General features: G+C 42.9%; 2 protein-coding genes across 2 annotated transcripts in view; both read left to right on the plus strand.

Moving 5' to 3' along the window:
* The window catches only part of grm1a (glutamate receptor, metabotropic 1a), a gene marked incomplete at both ends in the record, with an annotated part of 32,695 nt that extends 15,688 nt beyond the window's left edge, over window positions 1-17,007 (plus strand). The window contains 6 exons of the mRNA XM_080023057.1: window positions 6,348-6,583; window positions 8,086-8,332; window positions 9,008-9,176; window positions 11,635-11,761; window positions 13,559-14,495; window positions 16,182-17,007. Of these exons, the coding sequence (XP_079879183.1) occupies window positions 6,348-6,583; window positions 8,086-8,332; window positions 9,008-9,176; window positions 11,635-11,761; window positions 13,559-14,495; window positions 16,182-17,007 (2,542 nt within the window). The remainder of the gene's footprint in view (window positions 1-6,347; window positions 6,584-8,085; window positions 8,333-9,007; window positions 9,177-11,634; window positions 11,762-13,558; window positions 14,496-16,181) is intronic.
* Window positions 17,008-19,569: 2,562 nt separating this feature from the next.
* rab32a (RAB32a, member RAS oncogene family) overlaps window positions 19,570-22,224 on the plus strand; it is a 13,386-nt gene continuing 10,731 nt past the window's right edge. Inside the window, exon 1 of the mRNA XM_080024266.1 lies at window positions 19,570-19,936. Within this exon, the coding sequence (XP_079880392.1) occupies window positions 19,723-19,936 (214 nt within the window). The 5' untranslated portion in view covers window positions 19,570-19,722. The remainder of the gene's footprint in view (window positions 19,937-22,224) is intronic.

The raw sequence follows: 22,224 nt of genomic DNA on the forward strand, positions 1-22,224 counted from the left end.
TTTTTGCAGGACTACTAGTGTAATTACGGTACCACCAATATCAATTGTTCCAGAGTGAGGTTCTCACGGGTCCTATTGGATAGATAGATAGATAGATAGATAGATAGATAGATAGATAGATAGATAGATAGATAGATAGATAGATAGATCAATAGATATTCACTGTATTCACTGTACTGCATGACTGCAAAATGTGCATATTTTGGAACATAGAGAAGTGATTTGAATACCATTTGGGATGTTGATAACACTTACAATATGTAATAATGGTGCATTTTGTAATAAGCATCTTGAATGCAATATGTTATATGTTTTGCTGCATCTTGTAATAACCAATCACATAATGCAGGGGATAATAGCTTTTTTATGATGAATATGTAATGTGATTAAATAATTCAACGGTTTATGTAAGAACACACCCAACTGATGTCTCTGTATCAAGTGTCACACTTCATATAGAGACATGAGAAATGAGAGACATATGAGAAAATTTCCCTAGAAGACTTACACACAAACATAACAAAAACACATGTATAGGTTGTTATAAAGGAAAAAAACAACGTATTATGTATTGTGTTATATGTTATTGAACATTAGAATTAATATAATGAATAATAATGTATTAATTTATTCATCAATTTTACAAAATGAAGAACATTATTATGTAAGCGTAAGGGTTTTATTACATAATAACATCAAATTTATTACATTTTGGGAAGTTATTACAAAATGTGGATGTTATTACGTAATAACATCAAATTTATTCGATTTAGGCAAGTTATTAATTCACATGTTATTGCATAATACAATTAAATTTGCTATATTTTGGCAAGTTATTACAAAATGTGGTGTTATAACATAAAAATGTTAATTTCATACATTTTGGCAAGTTATTACAAAATCCAGTGTTATTACATAATGCATTGTTGCAGGTGTCTATATGTGTGAGCATTGTTGTTGTTATTGTGGTGGTGGAGGGTGTGTCAGGTTATATTGATGCAGTTATAAAGAGAGCAGCTGACACTTCATCAGTTCTAAAGGGACACCAGGAGATTAAAAGTCCCATTGAGCCACCTAGGCCATTCTGACACTCGCACCCAGCAAATTAGGGAACTCCCTGACAATCGCTTCCCTTTTTTTCCTTGTTTCTCCCTTCTTCCTGTTTTTTAAAGAAACTCTACCCATTCATCCTCAAGGGGAAACGAGGCGTGTGATTAAATCTCTGCCCTGCCAATTAATTCATAGCGTCATAAATATACAAATGTGCTATCAAACTGGAACTGGATCATCCGAGACGGAGAGAGAGAGAGAGAGAGAGAGAGAGGGACAGAGGGAGAGAGAGAGAGAGAGAGAGAGAGTGAGAAAGCTTTTTACTCTTTCTCTTTTCCATACAGCCCCATGAATTATCCAGCTGTTGACATGCGTCACTCCTCTGAACAATGAGCTTCTCTACATCTTTAGAATATCGAGCCCCTTTTTATTTACAATGAGGCTTTTTTTGATTGGTCGACTTCATGATTCATAAAATATATTTGGAAAGTTGGGGAAAAAAGTGAAAATGTCACAGCCAATGTCAATATTGAACGTCAGTTCAATGTCAATATTGACATTTTCAGTATTTATTAGCAAATCTGTTATGTACATTTAGGGGCAAATTCTCATAAGGATTGCGTGGCATTTGCGGCCACTCAACCGCTGAAAATAGCAGAAAAAGCAAGCATCTCATTCAAAAAGCATCCGCAAACGGTAAAATGCACCCTTAACTGCAAATAGCCACGCAAATAGGGTCTTGTTGCTATTTACTCGTATTAAAATTTGGTATTATGCATATATTTGGTGCAAAATTGGCCCCTTCATATGGAGGATAGACCACCAACCTTACACCAACCTTATATATTAATACCGGGCAGCTGCTGTCCAATGATGAGCCTCGTTGCAAATAGCGTCCAATTCACAAACACCGGCGCTAATACCCACACGCAGTTAGAGTGACACTATTACCGCCTGTAGAGACCTGGTGGTAATTGCGCGGACATAAATAAAGGCAGGAGTGATGATCCGTTCCCTGTGCGATCCGAGCATATACCTGTCACGTTAAAACACTTGTATTTGAAAATAATGGAAATGGCCCGGCATATCTGGGGTATATCTACAACTGTCGGGGTGTAATTTTGAGTCGTGCTCTTTAAAAATAGGTGCTAAGCAGGTTACCAGAGAGACTTTGATCATGGGTTTTGCTGTTTGGGACGATAGTGTCCGATACTTTGCCGCCCATCTTCTTCACGCTGTCATATTTGTCTTTAGTTCAAGCCTTAATAGTGTTTACTCTCTAATTTCTAAAACACGTGTGACCCGTACAGTGTCAAATCTTTCCAGTACACGTGGAACATTGGGATGACAGAAAATGAGTTTTGTCCTAATAGTCATGGCGCTCCGGGCTTTTCAGATGAGGAACATTTCGCATGAGGTGTCTGGACCGGTGCCACCGCACGCTGAGGTCCTGCAAGAGGACGATGGACAGAGAGACCGAGAGACATTCTGTTTAATGAGAAACTCACCAAAAAAATTGTCTATCTCGAAAATGCCTTGTGCATTATTCATGTGGAATTCTCCTATCTCTCTTCTCTCTCTCTCTTCTTGCTCTCTCTCTCTCTATCTCTGTCCTTGTTTCTCACTTGACCATTCCAAATACAGTCCATTCTATTTGGGCCAAATATTGTGAGCTTTGTGTTGGACTGAATGGACTAGTGTGTGCATAAGCACACACCTCTGCTGTCCGCAGCTGGAACACACATGCACACACGCCCACCCACACACACAGACTGCATTCACTTGATGGAGGAAATGTGACCCGACCCAATCAGACTCATGTGTCTCAAGCTTTAAACTGATTAGGAGAGGGAACAGTGGAGCTCATCATTCAAACTGTCCAAATAAAAAACATTTTTTAAATGACTATAAATTAAGTTACTCAGAGAGGTAGGATCTATGTTTTCAGGTTGTCAGGATTTTATTTGTTTAAATCTTTATTTTTTATAAGATTTATTTATGCACATTTGGCTACTGATGGCACTTTAATTGTAATGAAGGTATAATGATAGTGCAAACAGTTATATATAATTGTTACATGATATATGATGTGATATAGAACGTTAGTTATTTCCTAACTTATATGAATTTAAGAATTTTTTCTTTCACTTTTGAATGACAGGAATAGATGGTGGATTTAAGGGTTACAGACCCTGTCAAATGCTTGCGTGCACATGCACACACACACACACACACACACACACACACACACACACACAGACACACACACACACACACACACACACACACACACATACACACACACACACACACACACACACACACACAAAGGGATGCTCTTACACACACGTACCCATGCCCTTATACGTCACTATCCTAGAACATCTTATCTGTGTGGGGTAATTGGTTCCTGTGGTGAGTCACTCCGTAATTGGGGGCTAGCTGTCAATAGTGCAGGTATTTCAAGGCGCTAGACTGAAATGCCTGCACTATCCTGCATTGGAAATGGAGAGAGCGGGAGGACAAATATTTAGCTCTGGTCTACACCAGCTTGTTATTCTGTTAATTCTTTTTTCGGTCGCTCCGTAACCTCCACCGGTGTTTTCTATTTCTCCTCTGGCCTGCTGGAGAGACGCCGTTTTACAAATTAGCACGGTAGAACGGAAATTTCCACACAGAGGGCTTTAGGAGTTGACAAACAACCCGGCTGAGGGGATTGTGTAAAGCCCACAATTAGTATTGAGCCGGCGCTGTCGCGCTCGCCCTTCTCTTAAATGAGGATTGTTACGGTGGACAGCGAGATTTTTCACCAACCTGGCATGTCAAGCTAATTTAAACCAGCGGAAAGACAAAGCAGAAACTCCAAAAAGCTCCATAGAGGACCTGTGCAGGGGGGTGATGGAAATAAAAGATGGAAGATATGGCCCAGCTGTGGTCTCTGAAGCAGTGTTTTTCAACCTTTTTTTTCTGGAGACCAGCTTGACAAATTGACAAATTGACAAAGGGCCTTCTCTATAAACTGTGAGCAGATCAAATCTGTGTGTAAATTAACGTTGCAGAAAAAAAAATGCTGCCATTTCTGCATTTAACACTGATATTGTAGTTGATATTGTATTGTATTGAACTTTTACAGAAATGTTTGACAAATCAATGGTTGGTTTTATGCATGTGTAATTGAAGACGGTATTTATGCACTTAACATACATTATGTTCAAATTACACCCAATGATTGCATTCATAGGGAAACCATCGTAGCTTTATTAAATATGACACATTTCAAGACACAACATTAAGGGGTATTTTGGTTTGATTTGGTCACAGGACAGTATGTCAGTGTCAGGACTTGGAAATAAACAACCAGGAACCATTCATCCCACCACACCCTTTGGAATACAATACACCCCAGGTGTGGACTTGAATCTTTATTTGAGCCACAAATCAAGTGGCTCAGACGTGACTTGAAAAATGTTTAAATGATTTGGACTCGACTCTGACCTGTAGACCTATGACTAACTAAATGAAAATGACGTGAAAGATTGATTAAGAACCTAATTCCAACCTTTGCTGAATCCATCACTTATTTGGGTCATAGTTCAAATAGGAGACCAAATAAAAAAAGATGTAAGGCCAAGACCTTTACCTTTATAGTTGGAATTTAAACCAATAATGAAGGTGATATGACTTCTTAGGTACATTTTTTTAGTTAGTTGTAACTTACCTGGTCACCGTAACTTGGGGTTTGACTTTGACAAGCTCAGCACTTGAGACTTGCTCAAGACTTATGACCTTACACCTTGAAGTTCAAGCATGAAAAGGAAAGTTTCGCAAAAGAGAGTTTAAGAGTTCCATAGAAATTCATGGAGCTATGGACTTACCTATACATTTTCATAATGCACGCATCACAAAGTCACAAGGACTGACAGCCCAGAATCTGAAAGCAAGAAACAAACCTGATTGGGTCATTTAATGTGAGAGGCAGCAGGACTCCCCGTCTTTGCAAAATCACGTAGTGTGTGCACTTTTACATCTAAAAACCGAAGGACTTGTGACAAAAAGCTGTTATATGTCAGTCCGGTTTGCTAGTGGAAGGTCAGCATTACTTGACACTTGTAAAACTGTGGTTTGATCCCACTGCTCCAAAACACGGTCCTACCTTCACCTGAGTGTCCATCAAAATCTACTTTCTGCCCATCAAAATCTGCACTCTTCCCTTTGCTTTTCTGCTGGACTGGGACCAAACATTATCCCCGGCATTTTTGGCTCAGACGACCCACCACAATCGGTCCGACACTGCCTAATAGTACACCATCCTTGCAGTCCCCTTAAATTCTGTATGTGTACCTACTGTACTATTCCTCTAAACCACTACAAACTGAGTAGTAAGTGCCGTGCACCGGTGTACCAGACAGTGCAAGTGGACCAGTGCACTCACTCGCTCTTGACTGACTCCCTGGTGATCAGAGGTGGACACAATCTCCACACTCAAGTAGGAGAACAAGTAAATGTCAAAGAAAAAGCTCTGGTAGAAGTCAAAAGTATAATTATTTAGTACTGTATACAAGTAAGTCAAAATGTTGCCTGTGAAGTCTACATAAATGGAGAGCAAAGATCTCCTGAAACAAGGCAACCTTTAAAAGAATGAGAGGGTTTTTTTAGGATCTCTTTTGGTCTACAGCCTGTCCCTCCTTGTCTCTCTCCTCCACTGCTCACTCAACAACCTATAAGGAGAGAGATGATTACAATTATTTGGTTGAGGGATTTGAGGGATATGCTTATAAACTTTTTGTGAGTATCAATTTTGGTTTTATAGTCCTGTATTATTGAAGAGTAGGACTTCGAGATGGACAATGTGCACTTTTAGTTGTTATTATTGCAGCATAACTCAAAATACAAGCCTGTTTTGCTATAATAAACTAAACAAACAATACAAATGTAAGCTTTAAAGTACACCTAAAACTCATATAGCTCTTACAAACTGATATTCCTTGTATCAAGTGCTCCATCAGGGTTAAAAGATGCTTTAGGATGTAAAAAAAAAGTGCATTGGGCGGCTGTCCCTGCTTTATGGGCTGTTCGTTGGACTTTTACATTTTTTATAAAAAATGGTGAATTTCATTATATCGGCCATTCGACCCAAGGTGCGTCGGCCCACCGGGAAAATGCCCAATATGCCAGATTACCGGTCCAGGCCTTCTCTTCCACCTGCCTCTGCTTTGACACACTGACCCAAACTCTCTCTCGCTCTGTCTCCCTCTCTCTCTCTCTCTCTCTCTTTCTCTGTCCTCGTGCCCCGCCAGCGACGGATGGGCAGACCGCGACGAGGTGGTGGAGGGCTACGAGCAGGAGGCGGAGGGAGGCATCACCATGAAGCTGCAGTCAGAGGAGGTCAAGTCCTTCGACAACTACTTCCTGAAGCTGCGTCTGGACTCCAACACCAGGAACCCCTGGTTCCCTGAGTTCTGGCAGTACCGCTTCCAGTGCCGCCTGCCTGGTCACGCGCAGGAGAACAAGAACTACAAGAAGGTCTGCTCCGGTGAGTGGTGAAAAGTCCCTCTTTTGTAGAACAGAGTAACAGGTTTGTGAATAGAAAGAACAATAAATTACATTGCCCCAAAATTTTAATGAAGTGGTTGAACGCATTCTGTTTTATGTATTGTATGCAACTTCTAGACTATTCTTCATACATACTCCGCATAACAAAAAATCTGTATGTTTTCTCCCTTTTTCTTCCCTAAATATTCTCTCTGCTTGCCCACTAAAGGTGATCACGGTAAACTGAATGAACTTAACAGTCATATTTTACATGGCCAAATCTTGAAATATACTGTCACCAAAATCACTTTAAACACTCTAATTGGCGCAATTAAAAATAACAATTATTTAAAAAATTATGAAATTCTAAATGAAAATGAGTAACAAATAATCTGAATTGTGTGTATATTATGATCTTTTGTCATTGTATCCCTGAACACAAAGTTAATCTCAGAAACAAGTTTGATTGGTGATACTATTGTCTATCTGTGTTATTGTTTTACCTTAAAATTCTACACTTCTTTTATTCCAAAGACCTTCAGGTTGGTAAGTGCATATGTTTGGCTATGGCTATGGCTAATCTATGGTGATGGTTATGTTTCCTGTGCACTGTGTGAGCACCTCACCTCCAACGGAAAGACGAGGGTTTGACTGATCCCTCGCCAATCACATGACCCAATCCTCAACCCCCTGCTGGTCTCCCAACCCGCGCTTGAGTGAAATGCGGAAATATGTTGAAATTGGCAGCCTCCGCGGTGAAATTGTATCAGTCAGACTCTGCTGTAGAGCACTGGGCTTGCTTTTATTTTTATTTTTGAGAAATAAAAGAAAAGAAAGGAAAGAAAACTAACTTTTTCACTGTTAAGGATCACAGAGGAATGACTCACCAGCACACAATGTTCACATAACCCCACTGAAACCCTGCGGTCCACAGATGTGATGGATCCCAGATAGATCAAAACCTCCCTGCATGTAGTTGTCAAGGAAAATACGCCCGCACTTCAAAAGCACCGTCTTTGTCTTTATTGGAAACAAAACTTCTGGATTTTGTAATAAACAAATCAGTTTTTTCCTCAGTCGTCCATTTTACAATAAGCTTTTTTGTTAAATCTTTGGCACAAAGCCTTTGCATTCATTTTGTGGTTTCACTGTGAGACAGTGCTTCTCGATGGTTGAATATCAGGCTTCTTAAAGAAAACTTGGCTTCCACAGTCTTAGAAATTCCCCTAAACTGTTTCAAAGCATCTGTTTCCAATTAAGCCCTTGGACACCATGTTGCTATTTCTTTTGTGAATGCTTATTGCATTACGCCGCTAAAGAGGTGTGTTGTGCACTGCATTTCACATCCATGACCAGGCGAGCCATTTAATGAGGGAAATAATATTTGTATGACAAAACAGAACAATATTTCGCTCTGGAGCTACAATCACACTGCAACAACATTTCCTTTTGGCAGAAGGACTAATTCTGATTCCTACGCCCTCCTTCTTTCCCAATTTACAGGAAATGAGAGTCTGCATGACAACTACGTTCAGGATAGTAAGATGGGTTTTGTGATAAACGCCATCTATGCCATGGCCCACGGCCTCCACGACATGCACACGGAGCTATGCCCGGGGCAGCCGGGGCTCTGCGAGGCCATGGACCCCATCGACGGCAGCAAGCTGCTGGACTACCTGCTGAAGACCTCCTTCAGAGGAGTCTCCGGGGAGGAGGTCTACTTCGACGAAAATGGAGATACCCCCGGCAGGTAAAACTGTGCGGAGGGAGGTGTTAATGGTGGAAGCGAAAGGAGAGTATAGGGAAGAATTTTTTGAATTAAAGGTGCTTAACGTCTTCTCAGTCTCGCACACTGTATGCGGTAAGAAAAAAATTAAAAAGAAGGAAACAAAAGAAGCCAAGAGCATTGTCTGCCACAGCCTTCATTTTCATTTCTCTCCAGTCCCACACAAAAACACACCACTATCATTTCCCACTCAGCCAGAGGTTGTCCAGGCATTGGCAAACAAAACCTCGCTCTGTGACAACTAATCTCTTGAACTTGAACTTGAACTTGAACTTGGTTTCTAAACATACTGGAGCGCAGTGCATATTGGCGAAAAGCATTAACCTGTGATTGCTCTGAAAGATGTCACGCCAAGTGGGGTTGTAAGCTCCTTAAATGTCTTACGATTAAAAAAAAAGAGGTTTGCCAAGCTGCGGGATTGTTATCATTAAATGACCTGTCACTCACACCTCCTCATTCTTTTCTTTATCGCCCTCTTTACCCCCTTTCTTGCACTATGCCGTATCTACCGCTCTCCCCTGCCTACTCTGTCTCTACGCCATCATTCATCAATCCAGTCTTGGAGTTAGTTTTAAAAACTCTCTTCACTTCAAATCTCTCTCTTCCCTCTGCGTTGTCTCTGCTTCCCTCCTCAATCAGGTACGACATTATGAACCTGCAGAATGTCGGCGAAGACCACTACGACTACATACACGTGGGCTCGTGGCACGAGGGCGTCCTGAGCATCGAAGATTACAAGCTGTGGTCAAACAGCAGTGACATGGTGCGCTCTGTCTGCAGCGAGCCCTGCTCCCGAGGACAGATCAAGGTACGGAGAAGTTCAATTCAGCAACAGAATGTTTTAACGTAGCCCCATGTCAGGGATTACCATGGTAGACAAAACAGAACCTCAGATACAACCTCATAGTACCTGCTTTACAAAGCCTTTAGGGCTGTATGGAAAACGTAAAATGTAATTATGTCAGTATTATGAGCATTTATTGCTCAACTTTAAAGGGGAAGTATTATGAAAAACGTTTTCAGTGCTTGTGCACATACATTTGGGTCTCTGATGAACCTACTAACACACAAACTGTGAAAAAGGACAACCCAATCAGTTTTTCTTGTAGGTTTTCTGCGTCATGTGCTCATGCCCATGCCCATAAAACATGTGATGAAACAAGCCGTTCAGATTTGCGACCCCTTCCTACATCCCATGGGGCCTCAATAGAATTAGAACCGCTCCCCCATCTGAGTCTAACAAGCCCTGCCGTGAACTGCTCTGTTGGTTTCACAGACCAGCACAAATCTTTATAAAACTGTGAAAAAACTGCAGACGAAGGCAATGTAAGTATTTAAAAAATAATTCTGCTGTGTGGTTTCTTTCAAAAAAAACAAAACATGCGGTAGATAGACTGTAGGCTGCGGCACGCGATCCACTGTGTGCTTCTCCAAACAAAACCAATAAAAATAATGTGTTTTTATTGTAGATGTATTTATTTCATTTAATTTTCTGACATTCACATGAAACAGAAAATCTCTGCATGCGGTGTCCTGCTGTGGTGTCCCCCACAAGCTTGGAGCACAGCAACGAAGGTCAGAACAGGCCTTGTAGATATAATATGAGTGACGATTCAGAAACTGGCTTGCTTAATTCTTGCCTCAAATTTGTTCAGAAATAGATTTTGGTGGTCTGATGAGGTCAAATCAGTGAAGGTTTACTGAGTAAATGCAACAGAACCCGGAACACGTGCTCAAACTCCATTGGCTCACAGAACTGGGGGCCTCAGGAGGGTGGCGCCACCCACTGAAACCGAGCCTTCTGGAACAGGATGGGTTTCGAGGCATGTTAGAATGGCTAGAATGCACATAAAAATATCAAAAACATGTTTTTGGGACCTCAGAGACCTACAATATATTAACTTGTGTAAAAAGGAGCATAATAGGTCCCTTTTAAAGTGGCAATCATATTGTTTGTGTTGTACGTAAGACAGTTACTTTCTTTTCTCCAAAGTTTTCGTTCTTCTGATGGATTGATTTGTTTTTCTTGATCACTAAATGTGACTTTTTCTGATCTTTTTTGTGAATGCTTATCCATATTGTACACATACTCTTGCAGGAAAAGGCAGACCCAGCCACCAACAATGGAAGCAGCATATACAGTATATACATACATAACACCAATACCCTGAGTGGTTTCTTAAGTGAATAAAATGAAGAATACTACGAAACGAAACTACTAAGAATACTATGACTTAATAAAAATGTATATTACGATTTTTGAATAATAATCTTAAAGATAACCATTTTGATGACCAACCTCGATCAACCATTTTGATGACCAACCTTGATCAACCATTTTGATTTTTTCATAATATTTAACATATTGAAATAACGGTATATCCCAGTAAATGAAAAATGTATTGCAAATGAGAAAATGCCCCATTTATTGCACACCCCCTCTCTCCCCCCCTGCTCCAGCTTCTCCTTCTATCTGCTTCGGTTCCTGCCCCACTTATCACCCTATTTTACATATCAGAGAGCTGATAACAGCTTCTCTGGGAACAGAATGTAAATGTGGCTGTAGCTTTGTTTTTCAAACAGTGCGTCTGGGGCTTGACAATAAAGAAATGGGGGGAAAAAACAAGCAGTTAGCTTTTCCATAAAGACACATAAAAAGCTCATCTTTGATAGCAGCAAAATATCCCTGTGGCTAGTGAGAGTGCCTCCCAATCAAGTGGCTGATGGTGAATCCCAGTTTGGCAACACCTGTTGAGGAGTGCTTGGCCGGATACATAGAGGACAACTCCAGTCTTTTTCAACCTAAACCTTATTTTTCAGTTCGGGTTTTTCGATTAGGCGATCCAGTATTGAGAATGGCTTCAGCCGACTGCTGCGTTATGGCAGCAGTCGGCTGCTGCCATAACGGGGCAAAGCAATTGCTCCATGGTGCGGCAGTTGGCTGAAGCTAATGTATTCTCTCAATATTTGATCCATTTGAAAGATTCTGATGCCACTCAGGTTGACTCCCAATGATTGAAGAATAATAGAGTTTCCCTGTAACTAAGTACCCCCCTTGGAAGCACTGAAAAAGTTGGCTGACCTAACTCATTCCAACACCAACCAGTCTCCCACTTGGATTTACAGTATCAGCATATCAAAATCTCTCCCTTTCTTCAGTGTTTACATTGATTACAACTGCTTGTCAGATTCTCTCTGTTGTCAAGGCTGGTGGCTGCAATCACTGTGACCCAGGTTCGCTTACGCCTGGCCTCTCTTGTGTGCAGGTGATCAGGAAGGGGGAGGTGAGCTGCTGCTGGATCTGCACCACCTGCAAAGACAACGAGTATGTTCAGGACGAGTTCACCTGCAAGGCCTGCGAGCTGGGGTGGTGGCCTGACAATGAACTGGAAGGTAAGGGAGGAAAACACAGTCAACTTGCAGAAATTGTGATCAAGCACATTGTGGTCAAGCCCAAAGGATCTTTTAAATGTATCCAGTATTGAGAGAATGGCTGCTTCCGTCGACCGCCATGCAATAGGGCAATCGCGACCATGTTCTTCGGCGACTGCAATTGCTCCATTGCCCCACGTATCCCAGCTTGGCTGAAGCTATTCTGTCAATACTGAATCAACTTGAAAGATTCTGAATTTTGAATTGGAAGTGTGTGTGACCTTCAGTTTTTTGAAGATCACATCATATTGCAAAAATTAGCCATCGTTCTCCGACCCGCCAGTCTATGCCCTGCCACTACCCACAGATTGGCCATTTCTCACCACTGTGGCCTAAAACTATTTGTTTTATTCCATTTACATCTCCATGATCTGCACTGACCTTTGCTTGGTCTTTGTGCCTTTGCCCGAGGCACTCCTTTCATACTCTTCCAATATTCCATTTCCTCTTGAAACACCATTAGCCTTGGTCAGAGGCTGTGATTCTGTTTCACCTACTGAAGCATCCCCATGCCACCCTCAGTCTGCAGTACAGTGTGTACACTGAGTGTGGCTCAGTCTGTCTCGCTCTCTCCCCGCCTCACTGCTCTCGTGACACATGATGATTTGTAAAGTCAAAAAGATTGTTTATTTTCTCGTTTGTTTACCAGGGACGCAAATTCTCCCCTCAATCTCATTAGATGTACATACCTGATGATTACTCATTTTAAATGTTATTGTTGAATTAATAAAGTTAAGTATATGTACAGTATACAGTATATTTATCATGGGGTTGATTTATGTATTCATTTAGACAAGGCTATAATAGAGTTTTTGTTTTCTTAAAGATTCTGCAAAAGTCAGTTATCTTGATGTGGTCATTGTACAGTAGCCTTGACAGAATGGTTTTAGAGAAATAAGGAATTTTAGACTTTTGTGAGAAGCCATTGAGATACAGACATTATAAGATAAGTACATTTCATTAACTTTACCATTGTCCATTTGAGGTTGCTGCTGAACATCTTAGTTATAAGACAAAAAATGTATTTTAACAGTACTTAGTGGTGAAGCTGTTATGTTTTACATTGGTACATCATTTTTCAGTATTATTATTATTAGCAGTGTAAGCTGCTGTTTTTAACATTGCTATCTGGGTCCTATTTTCTCTGCTTTGTTGTGTTTTATTTGGTTTCACATAGTTATTTTGGAGGGTGCAAGGAGGGAAATGCAGTTTTACAGATGAGGAAAATAATGTTTTATTATTGATTTGAGACTCTGATTCGAAAGAGGCCTTGCATTCCAGAAGAAAGGCAAAGAAGTTAATGCTTTTTGGACTAGCATATTTGTGGATCTTTTGGGCTGAATCTGAGGGATATCCATTTTCTTCCTTCAAGCCCCTGCAAGTTTCAGTGTGTGTAAGACAACACATGTGGCACTGTGGACTGTATGCAGATGCACAAGCAACAGTCACTTAAGACCACAGACATAAACACAAGCACATGTGTACACACACATTTGGAAGGACATTGACAGGAAGGAGAAAAGTAAAAGAAAATGGAGCTTTGGTACTGTATGCATCTTTGAAGAGCTGATCATCTCTCCCTACCTCTCGACTTCCCTTCCTCTTGATTTCCCTCTCTCTCTCTCTCTCTCTCTCTGCTGTCTCTACACTCCGATTTTAATTCTTGGTGATTTTCTTCTGTTCTATCTTGTGGTTTTGACATAATGTACATCAACGGATTGAGTTTTTTTCTCTCCCTTGTCCTCTGTCTCTCTCCAGTTTGTGAGCCCTTGCCTCTGAAGTACTTGGACTGGGCTGATGTGGAATCCATCGTCGCGGTGGTCTTCTCCTGTGTGGGCATCCTGATCACCTCCTTTGTCACTTTCATATTCATCCAGTACCGTGACACACCAGTGGTAAAATCCTCCAGCCGAGAGCTTTGCTATATCATCCTGGCTGGTATTTTCCTGGGCTACATCTGTCCGTTCACCCTTATTGCCCACCCTACCGTGGCTTCCTGTTACCTGCAGCGTCTGCTGGTTGGTCTGTCCTCTGCCATGTGCTACTCTGCCCTGGTGACCAAAACCAACCGCATTGCCCGCATTCTGGCCGGCAGCAAGAAGAAGATTTGCACTAGGAAGCCACGCTTCATGAGTGCCTGGGCCCAGGTGATCATTGCCTTCATGCTGATCAGCGTCCAGCTAACGCTGGAGATCACTCTCATCATCCTCGAGCCCCCGGAGCCTATAAAGTCTTACCCGAGCATCCGTGAAGTCTACATCATCTGTAACACCAGCAACGTTGGCATGGTGGCGCCGCTGGGCTACAACGGCTTACTGATTATGAGCTGCACCTACTATGCCTTCAAGACACGGAACGTCCCGGCCAACTTCAACGAGGCGAAGTACATCGCCTTCACCATGTACACTACCTGCATCATTTGGCTGGCCTTTGTGCCCATCTACTTTGGCTCCAACTACAAGATCATCACCACCTCCTTCTCCGTCAGCCTGAGTGTCACGGTAGCACTGGGATGCATGTTTACACCCAAGATGTACATCATCATCGCCAAGCCAGAGCGGAACGTCAGGAGCGCCTTCACCACGTCCGACGTGGTCAGAATGCATGTTGGAGACGGGAAGTCCGCGGTTCCTTGCGGGAGCAACAACCTGCTCAATATGTTACGCCGGAAGAAGGCTGTATCTGGCAATCCCAAGTGAGTGAACTTTTTATGATGTTTATATTGTTGGGATGTTTACAAAATTGTGCACAGGCATAGCTGGGTCAAAAAATTATAATTTGAGGCCTGAACACTGAAACGGTGCAGTGCGCCGTCCACTGGTATTCTTTCTGCAGCTGTCGAAGTAACAGCAACAGCTGCAACTGATGGATAGGTGAGAATTTATTTTCAAATTACATTACTTTGCCTTTTCCTGTCCAATCTGTTTAATAATTTTGGCCGCACACCTTCCAAAATTGTTGAAGAAGAGAAATCCAACGCCAATAATTAGGAAAGATAAACTGGATCTGGACACACTGCCAAAGGACCGTTTCAGTGGTCATGCACCATATTATCCATTCGTATTCAATTTTCCTTCTAGCACTCTGTGTTTAATTTAACATTATTATTTAATTATTTTACATGAATCGGCCATTTCTTTAGATGCAGTATAAGATCTGTGGAGTGATCGATATCAAACACCCCTACTTCTGAAAGTAGGGCTGTTTGACAAAACTGCAACTCATCAAAATTGGATTTAATATGATGGCGGTTGGGACACGTGACTGAGTTTAAGATTATAGGCTGTATCGTTGTGATGATTCTAGCATGGGCTTTACTCATCGAAATTAGGTGCAAGACTTGCATAAAACTTTCTTGAGATTTACAGCAAAGACACATCAACAAAGTTGTCTAAACGTAAGGAATAGGACAAAGTATCTTATTGATGCTATTGTTGTTTAAGTGTTGTCTCTCACCCTTGTCATGCTGCGTCTACCTAAACTCTTTAAAATCATAAAAATAAACTGTCTAAGAGTCATGCACTGGTGAGCGTCTGGGCGCAGGGGTTATTTAATTTCTCTCCTGGAGGACTGCACCTTCTGACATGAACTTGCTCGTTCCAATGGTAAAATACTAGCGTTCTATGGGCCACTCTGGCACAAATAAAACCTGAAGAGGGAGGGGGTTTTTTTGGGGATTGGTTGACTAAACACATTAACATTTCTGGCATTTTACTAAAACCTTGTTACTGCAATGGGTGAATGGGGGAAATTTTTTTTTTACTGCCCTGTATAAAATGATGCGGTGTAGGGGCATTAGGTGGTGGTTTCCACATCCTTGAAAAAGAGAAACAAACCTCCAAACCCTCCAGGTGGGATTATTGGAACCCTGCTGCTTTTGGTTTATCATAGAATTATACACATTTAATAATTCCCGGCATGAACTCCTGTCATGTCCCTCACTAATCACATGAGAGCCGATCTGAGCCTGCTCTGCACTTAACTCTTGATTCACCTTAAGACTTGTTCAGGCACAGAAAAAAAATGCAAATGCATGTCTCCCCTTGAAGCACTACAGTATAAGCACTAAACAAGGTTGAATTAGCTGAATGGCTGTAAACGCTATGAGCTGTTTGATGTTCATAATGTTCTGTACGCAGCATATTATGAATTTTTGTTATGAAGTACCACAGTGTGCAACACACAATACAACGCTCTTCAGAGATCATTAACAAAGTCTCAGCAATGCTGTTAATGCCAAGTTGAGGAGAAGTATTTTAACATGCTTTGGATATGTTGAAATGCTACCGTTCTGTTGTGCTGCTTTTTGATGCTGTTGTTTTTCTGTGTGCATCTCCTGGTTTTCCTGCGATAGTAACTTGGGTCTTTATCTCGTTCATAGTTCTAATGGCAAGTCTGTGTCATGGTCTGAATCAGGTGCAAGACACCCTCCAAGGGGGGGAAATGTGTGGCACAGACTGTCTGTGCATGTGAGGAAACAGGAAGCCGGCTCGAATCAGATGGCGGTCATCCGGCCCCTAACTAACACCCCCGACCCCCACAGCCGCGTGCCTCCAACCCACGACCTTGGCACAGACCCCCGCCCCCACCCAGACCCGCCGGGTGCTAAGGCTCTGTACAACTTGGCAGAAGAGGAGGACGATGAGGGGGACGCGCAGTGTCCTCTCTGGCCCACTCCCACTGGACCGCACCGGCGGCCGGACCCCCAACCGGACCCCCAACCGGTTAAACCGGCCGCTTCCTATTTACCCCCATGCCCGGAACACTTGCAGGGGGCGGAGGTGGACAGGCGCAGCTCCAACGTCCCCGCGCTGAGTGACGGTGCCCAGAAGCAGGCCATCGACCCTCCTCGCCCCCTTGACCCCTCTCGCCTCCCCTCGGCTCTCCTACACGGGGGGGATTTCGGAGACGAGGGGCCGGAGGGCGAGGAACTGGACCTCTTGCACGGCTACATGTACAACACCGAGGACGTGGAGGAGGACGACGAGGATGAGGGTGAGGAGGGGGAGGAAGATCTGTCACAGAGCAAACTGACTTTGGAGGATTCCCTGGCTCTGTCCCCCCCTTCCCCCTTCAGGGACTCCGTGTGCTCGGGGGGCTCCGTGACTGGTTCCCCCACGGCCGACTCCATCCTCGACTCCCCCCCGATCTCCGCCTACACCTCAGCCATCCTGCGAGACTTCGCACAGAGCTCCTCAACACTGTGAGAGCCGAGCAGACACAATAACTCTTACAGAAGACCTACATACAGTACATGACACACACACACACACACACACACACACACACACACACACACACACACACACACACACACCTTAACACATAGCATTTACAGATTTCCAAGTTTTAGTTGATTTTATTTACAATTCAACACAATGTATTGCATTATTTTTCTTGTTTTTATCTTACTGCTTTTGCTCCCGGTCAAAGAAGGGTTATGCAAAAATAGGCACAGAACGACACTTGTTGTTTACCGTATGCTTCTGTGGAGGGCTGCTAATCCATATAGCCTTTCTATAAAGTATGGGAACGGTGCCAAAAACAAAGCCAGCTTGCGGGCCAACACTTGATGGATTCAACAAAGCTTAGACTCATCACAAAGGATGTAGCTTTTGTTTAGTTATGGCGGCGTGGTTAGATAGGCCGTGCAAAAAGAAACGGAGCTCCGCGTGCATCGCACTGTAAATCATAGCCGGGGACTAAAGTGACTCCGGGGACTGCGATGACGGCTGGAACGCACATCCTGCCAGATGTAATTAGCCGCGCTCATGTTCTGCACTGTACATGTACGGTTCTATTCACGTGTGCCAGGCAGGGGGCAGGATCGAAAAAAAACAAACAAGAGTATTTCCTTTTGCCTTTTTTTTTTTTTTGGAGGATGATCTAAGCTGATCTTCCTTTCATGTCTGACCTCACTATATCTCAAACGTTTCAGAGAAAAACAAAACCGATATAGAACCGTGCAGTATTGTGGATAATTATGACATTTAAAAGAAGCGCGAGATCTGTTCAATCACTGCAAAAACAACAGATCCGCTGCTTCTTCTCGCACCGTATTATTATGACGTGTGATATGGATTTAATGTGCCAAACAGAACCTGTAACCAATCAGTATTCTTCTCCCTGCTTTTACTTTGTACTATGTAGCTGATAAAGGGTTGATTGCTTGATTGTACAATAGGTGACGATAATGTTGTTTTGCTGAGTTTACACACAGTCGTACCCGAGGAGTTTTCTAAAGAGCGGCGGCGATGAGCCTCACGTCCTCTGAGTTTGCTGTGTAGCCCCACACACGGTACTCCTCCAAGTTCTCAAAGTTTGTAATACCGTTGAACCATCGCTTGTTTTTTCACACGGGTGGTATGTTTGTAATATTAGTAATTGTTTATACATTTAGAATGTGCACAGACAAAAAAAAACAGAAACAAAAAAAAACAACCTAACTTTATACATTTTGAAAATTGTATTACAGATGCTTGTTAATTAAGGAACAGTGTGTCGCCATTGGTTTCGGGGTCATTTTTAAGCTTCTGTAACCTTTATGAGTCAACTGTTTCATCTTGAAGATATGGTTACCCGCTTCTTATAACGAGAGTACGTGTTTTAACATTTTTGCTTAAATCTCGTATTATGGACTTGAATAGTTTAACTTGATCTTATGGTTCTTAGTTCTTTCTCTTTAAAATGCAACGTTCAAAGTACAAGAATAACAATATGTACAGTAATATAGTGCAATCGTATTGTATTTCCAAATGTTTTTTGGTCTATTAGTGTAAGTTGTTTCAAGATTTTAACAAATGTAAGGTATATGAGGGTGCCGCCTGTTTTAACGCTGTCATAAAAGCTAGAATGAATTAGGGCTTCATGTTTTGACAAGATGATGAAAAATACTGTAAAATAAAAAAAAATATTTCTATTAAGAAGACTTGATTACCTCCTACCACGGTGACTCTAAACCTTTTTCACAACAAGGAGCCTCAAATTGATACGCATTAGGCCACGGACCCAATTTGATAAGATGTAGTCTCTGTGACCCTGATCTGAGAAGATTTTTATTGTTGGATATGAGTTAGTCCATCCCTGTCTATTCCAGTGCTTTTCAACCACTGTGCTGTAAGAGCTGGCCAGGCAAATATAATGGAAATTGGCTCTTGTGTTGCAAGATCAAAATTGCCACGCTCTGCGTTCATCAAAACGAGCTTGAGACTCTCAGTGGATGTGAGTTACATTTGGAGGCCGTAACAATAATAAGCGCAGTTAATATTTTTTTTTTGATGTTTTCAGTGGATCACAGGATGGTGGTGTACCGTGGGATCATTTCATCGTAAAATGTATGCCCTGGCACAAAAAAAGTTGGTCAACACTGGTCTATGTTTTCAGAGATAACAGTGAAAAAACGAATCAAAATCGCTCACTATTTTACAGTACCTAACGGTGCTGACCTATTGTAAACAAAATAATGGTGAAGGTTCACTATCAATCATTTTGCCGGGGAGCCCCGGAACCTATCGGAGGGGGACCCCACATTGAGCAACACTGTCCCTGCCAGAGCTACCATGAGTTGACAATCCACCACAGTTAACCTCGATACAAAAGTGTAGACTTACGAATTTACTTTTGCGTCCATGCACGAGTTAACGTGAGGGAATTGAACGGAACGTGCTCTCGTTGGAATCTGCCCGGAGGTGGGCGGGGCTAAGGAGACGTCGGTGCCAGACACTTCCGGGTCCTGTGACTTATCAGGTGGTGGCCCAGTGGGTGGAGGGGCAACATGTACTGCTCTCCGATGCATCCCCTGCCGGACCACTAGAACCACGGCCTCCCGCTCCACAGAGTGAGCCCTGCCAGGCGAGAGGGGAAGAGAGAGAAGCGAGACGGAGAAGTCACAGCTCGAGGAAGAGCCCCTCAGTCTCCCCAGCATGGCCGGCGGCTCGGTATCGGAGTGCAAGGAGTACCTGTTCAAAGTGCTGGTGATCGGGGAGCTGGGTGTGGGGAAGACCTCCATCATCAAGCGATACGTGCACCAGCTGTTCTCGCAGCACTACAGGGCCACCATCGGGGTGGACTTTGCCCTGAAGGTGCTCAACTGGGATAGCAAGACGCTGGTGCGGCTACAGCTGTGGGACATCGCCGGTAAGACGCTGTTCCCTCTGGTGCGCTGCTGCGGATCCGTCCCTGCTGTGCGAGTAGAAAATGTCCAGTGGGTTTAACGTATATATATATTTCACATTTTTAACTTTTTATATATATTTAAAAAAAAAACAACAAAAAAAAACAAAACTTCGGTCTCTTTTGCTTTTCTCAAACTTTTTTCTTTAAACTTCAACTTTTCCTTTTCTTTCACTTTTTAAGTGTATATATTTTTTTCAATAACTTTTCCTCGAATTCTTTCTCACTTTTCTTATTTTACTTGTCAACGTGGCTTCACATTAACATGGGGCTGCGTGTTTATTTTCATTAATTATACAAACGGTGACCGAGTAGAAAGTCCCTGCGAACAGAACGGTTCCGCTTTTCAAAAACTAACTAGAGGATGGCGATAACCGCATCCTAACATTACAATAGTAACTTATTTCAACGTTGAGGGGAAAAAAACCCCACATTTAAAAAAGGGAAAGTAGTACATAAGAGGAAGGCAAGTTATTCTAAGAGGTTTCTTCAGTGATGGACTCAAATCTATTGCATTTCTTATTTGTTAGATTGACTAGCGCCCATTGGGATTCATTCAACAGTTATCAACACAACAATAATAAATAGTCGTATGACACATTATTGCTTTGGAAAAAAAAAAAAATCCCATTTAATTTTAGGATCCATGCACTTAATCAAAAACAAGAACAGGCATTGTGGGGGCCTACTATCTCGCAGGGCTTAATTGCCGGTGGTATGTAGGTCACGTTATTACCGACTGGTTGCATGGGAGCTGCATGGGAGCCACAGGGGCTGGTGGTGGGGGGGGGGGGAAATTCATTCAGTTTGTGAAAACCACTACAGCAAACGTGCACATTTCGACAAGTTGAGGGAACCCGTGGAGCCAAAATGACCGAAAAAAGGATTTTCACTCTCAGCTACAACTTGTCGGGTTGTTTTCTGTGGGAATGCTGTAGAACGTCATGGGGTCAAGCAGGAGCCCGAGGGTTTCTGTTGCCACAGGAGAGTATCTGTCTCACTCCGCTGTACAATACAGTGCAAAGACATTGCACCACCACAGACGTCGTGTGAAGTGTGTTCTGCAATCTAGCTCACTGCATATGGAGTCTTATGGAGACTCACAATGGGCACACACACACACACACAGTTAATCATTTCTCAGCATTTGGGGTCAGGGGAAAGAAAACTCTTTACACGTTAAATTTGCGGATGTTGCACTTACTGCAACCTTATAAAGGAAGTTGATGTTGGTTCATAACAGTGTAACGCAGCAAAATACTCTTCCAAAAAGATTTCAGGAATGTCAAAATTTCATATGGTAGCTCAACCGTCAGAAAGCCGACCCAGCGAAACATAGTCGTGGGCAGATTTGATTTGGGTTTGTCACGGACGGTGTCATGGATCTTCGACAGATCTCGGTCTTCGACAGATCTTGACTGACGGACGGTCGGATGGACGATCTCCTGTTTTTAGGCCGTTTCCATTGCCCGCAGCGTTGAACCGGGGTGTAGGAGTAGGGGTTAGGGGGTTGTCACAACAACTCTCTTGTCAGACCACGGACTGATTGGCAGTGGGATGACGTGCAAGCAAAGCCTCTCACGTCACCCGGGCCCCGGAAAGCACAAGCTCAGTATGCTGAGGCGTCTTTGACTGATTGCCAGGGGAGGCAGTCTGCCTGTCACAGCCAGATAGCACTCCATCAGAGGAACTGTGAGGGTAAATAAAACACTGACACACACACACACACACACACACACACACACAGGTTGGCTGATATCATTCAGAGAGAAAAGCGGTGTGAGGACACCTGATTTAGGATGTCTCCACGACAAGAACACAAGGAGGATTGCTCAGGTTTGAGGGTTACTAGAGACAGATACCCAAGACTCTTTACTTGCACCTATGGCACGGCCCAGCCCAAGGATGTTCGGAGGATATAAAAATAGACTGTGTGCTGTAAGGTGGGCGGGAAGGAGAGTGAAAGCCGGAGGCATATTTGCCAAGTCATTTAATATCAAGGAGTTTAATTGTGGAAGAGGACCCGTCTTGTCTCTGTTGTGACGGAACCAGAGAGGTGTGTGTGTGTGTGTGTGTGTGTGTGTGTGTGTGTGTGTGTGTGTGTGTGTGTGTGTGTGTGTGTGTGTGTGTGTGTGTGTGTGTGTGTGTGTGTGTGTGTGTGTGTGTGTGTGTCCCCTGCCTATTCCCAGTTGCCCCAGGATTGCTACCCTCGTTTGGACTTCTCAGAGCCGTGGACAAGATGATTACCACCG

Source organism: Zeus faber (genome assembly GCF_960531495.2).
Source record: "Zeus faber genome assembly, chromosome: 2".
In the NCBI taxonomy this organism is placed as follows: Eukaryota; Metazoa; Chordata; class Actinopteri; order Zeiformes; family Zeidae; genus Zeus; species Zeus faber.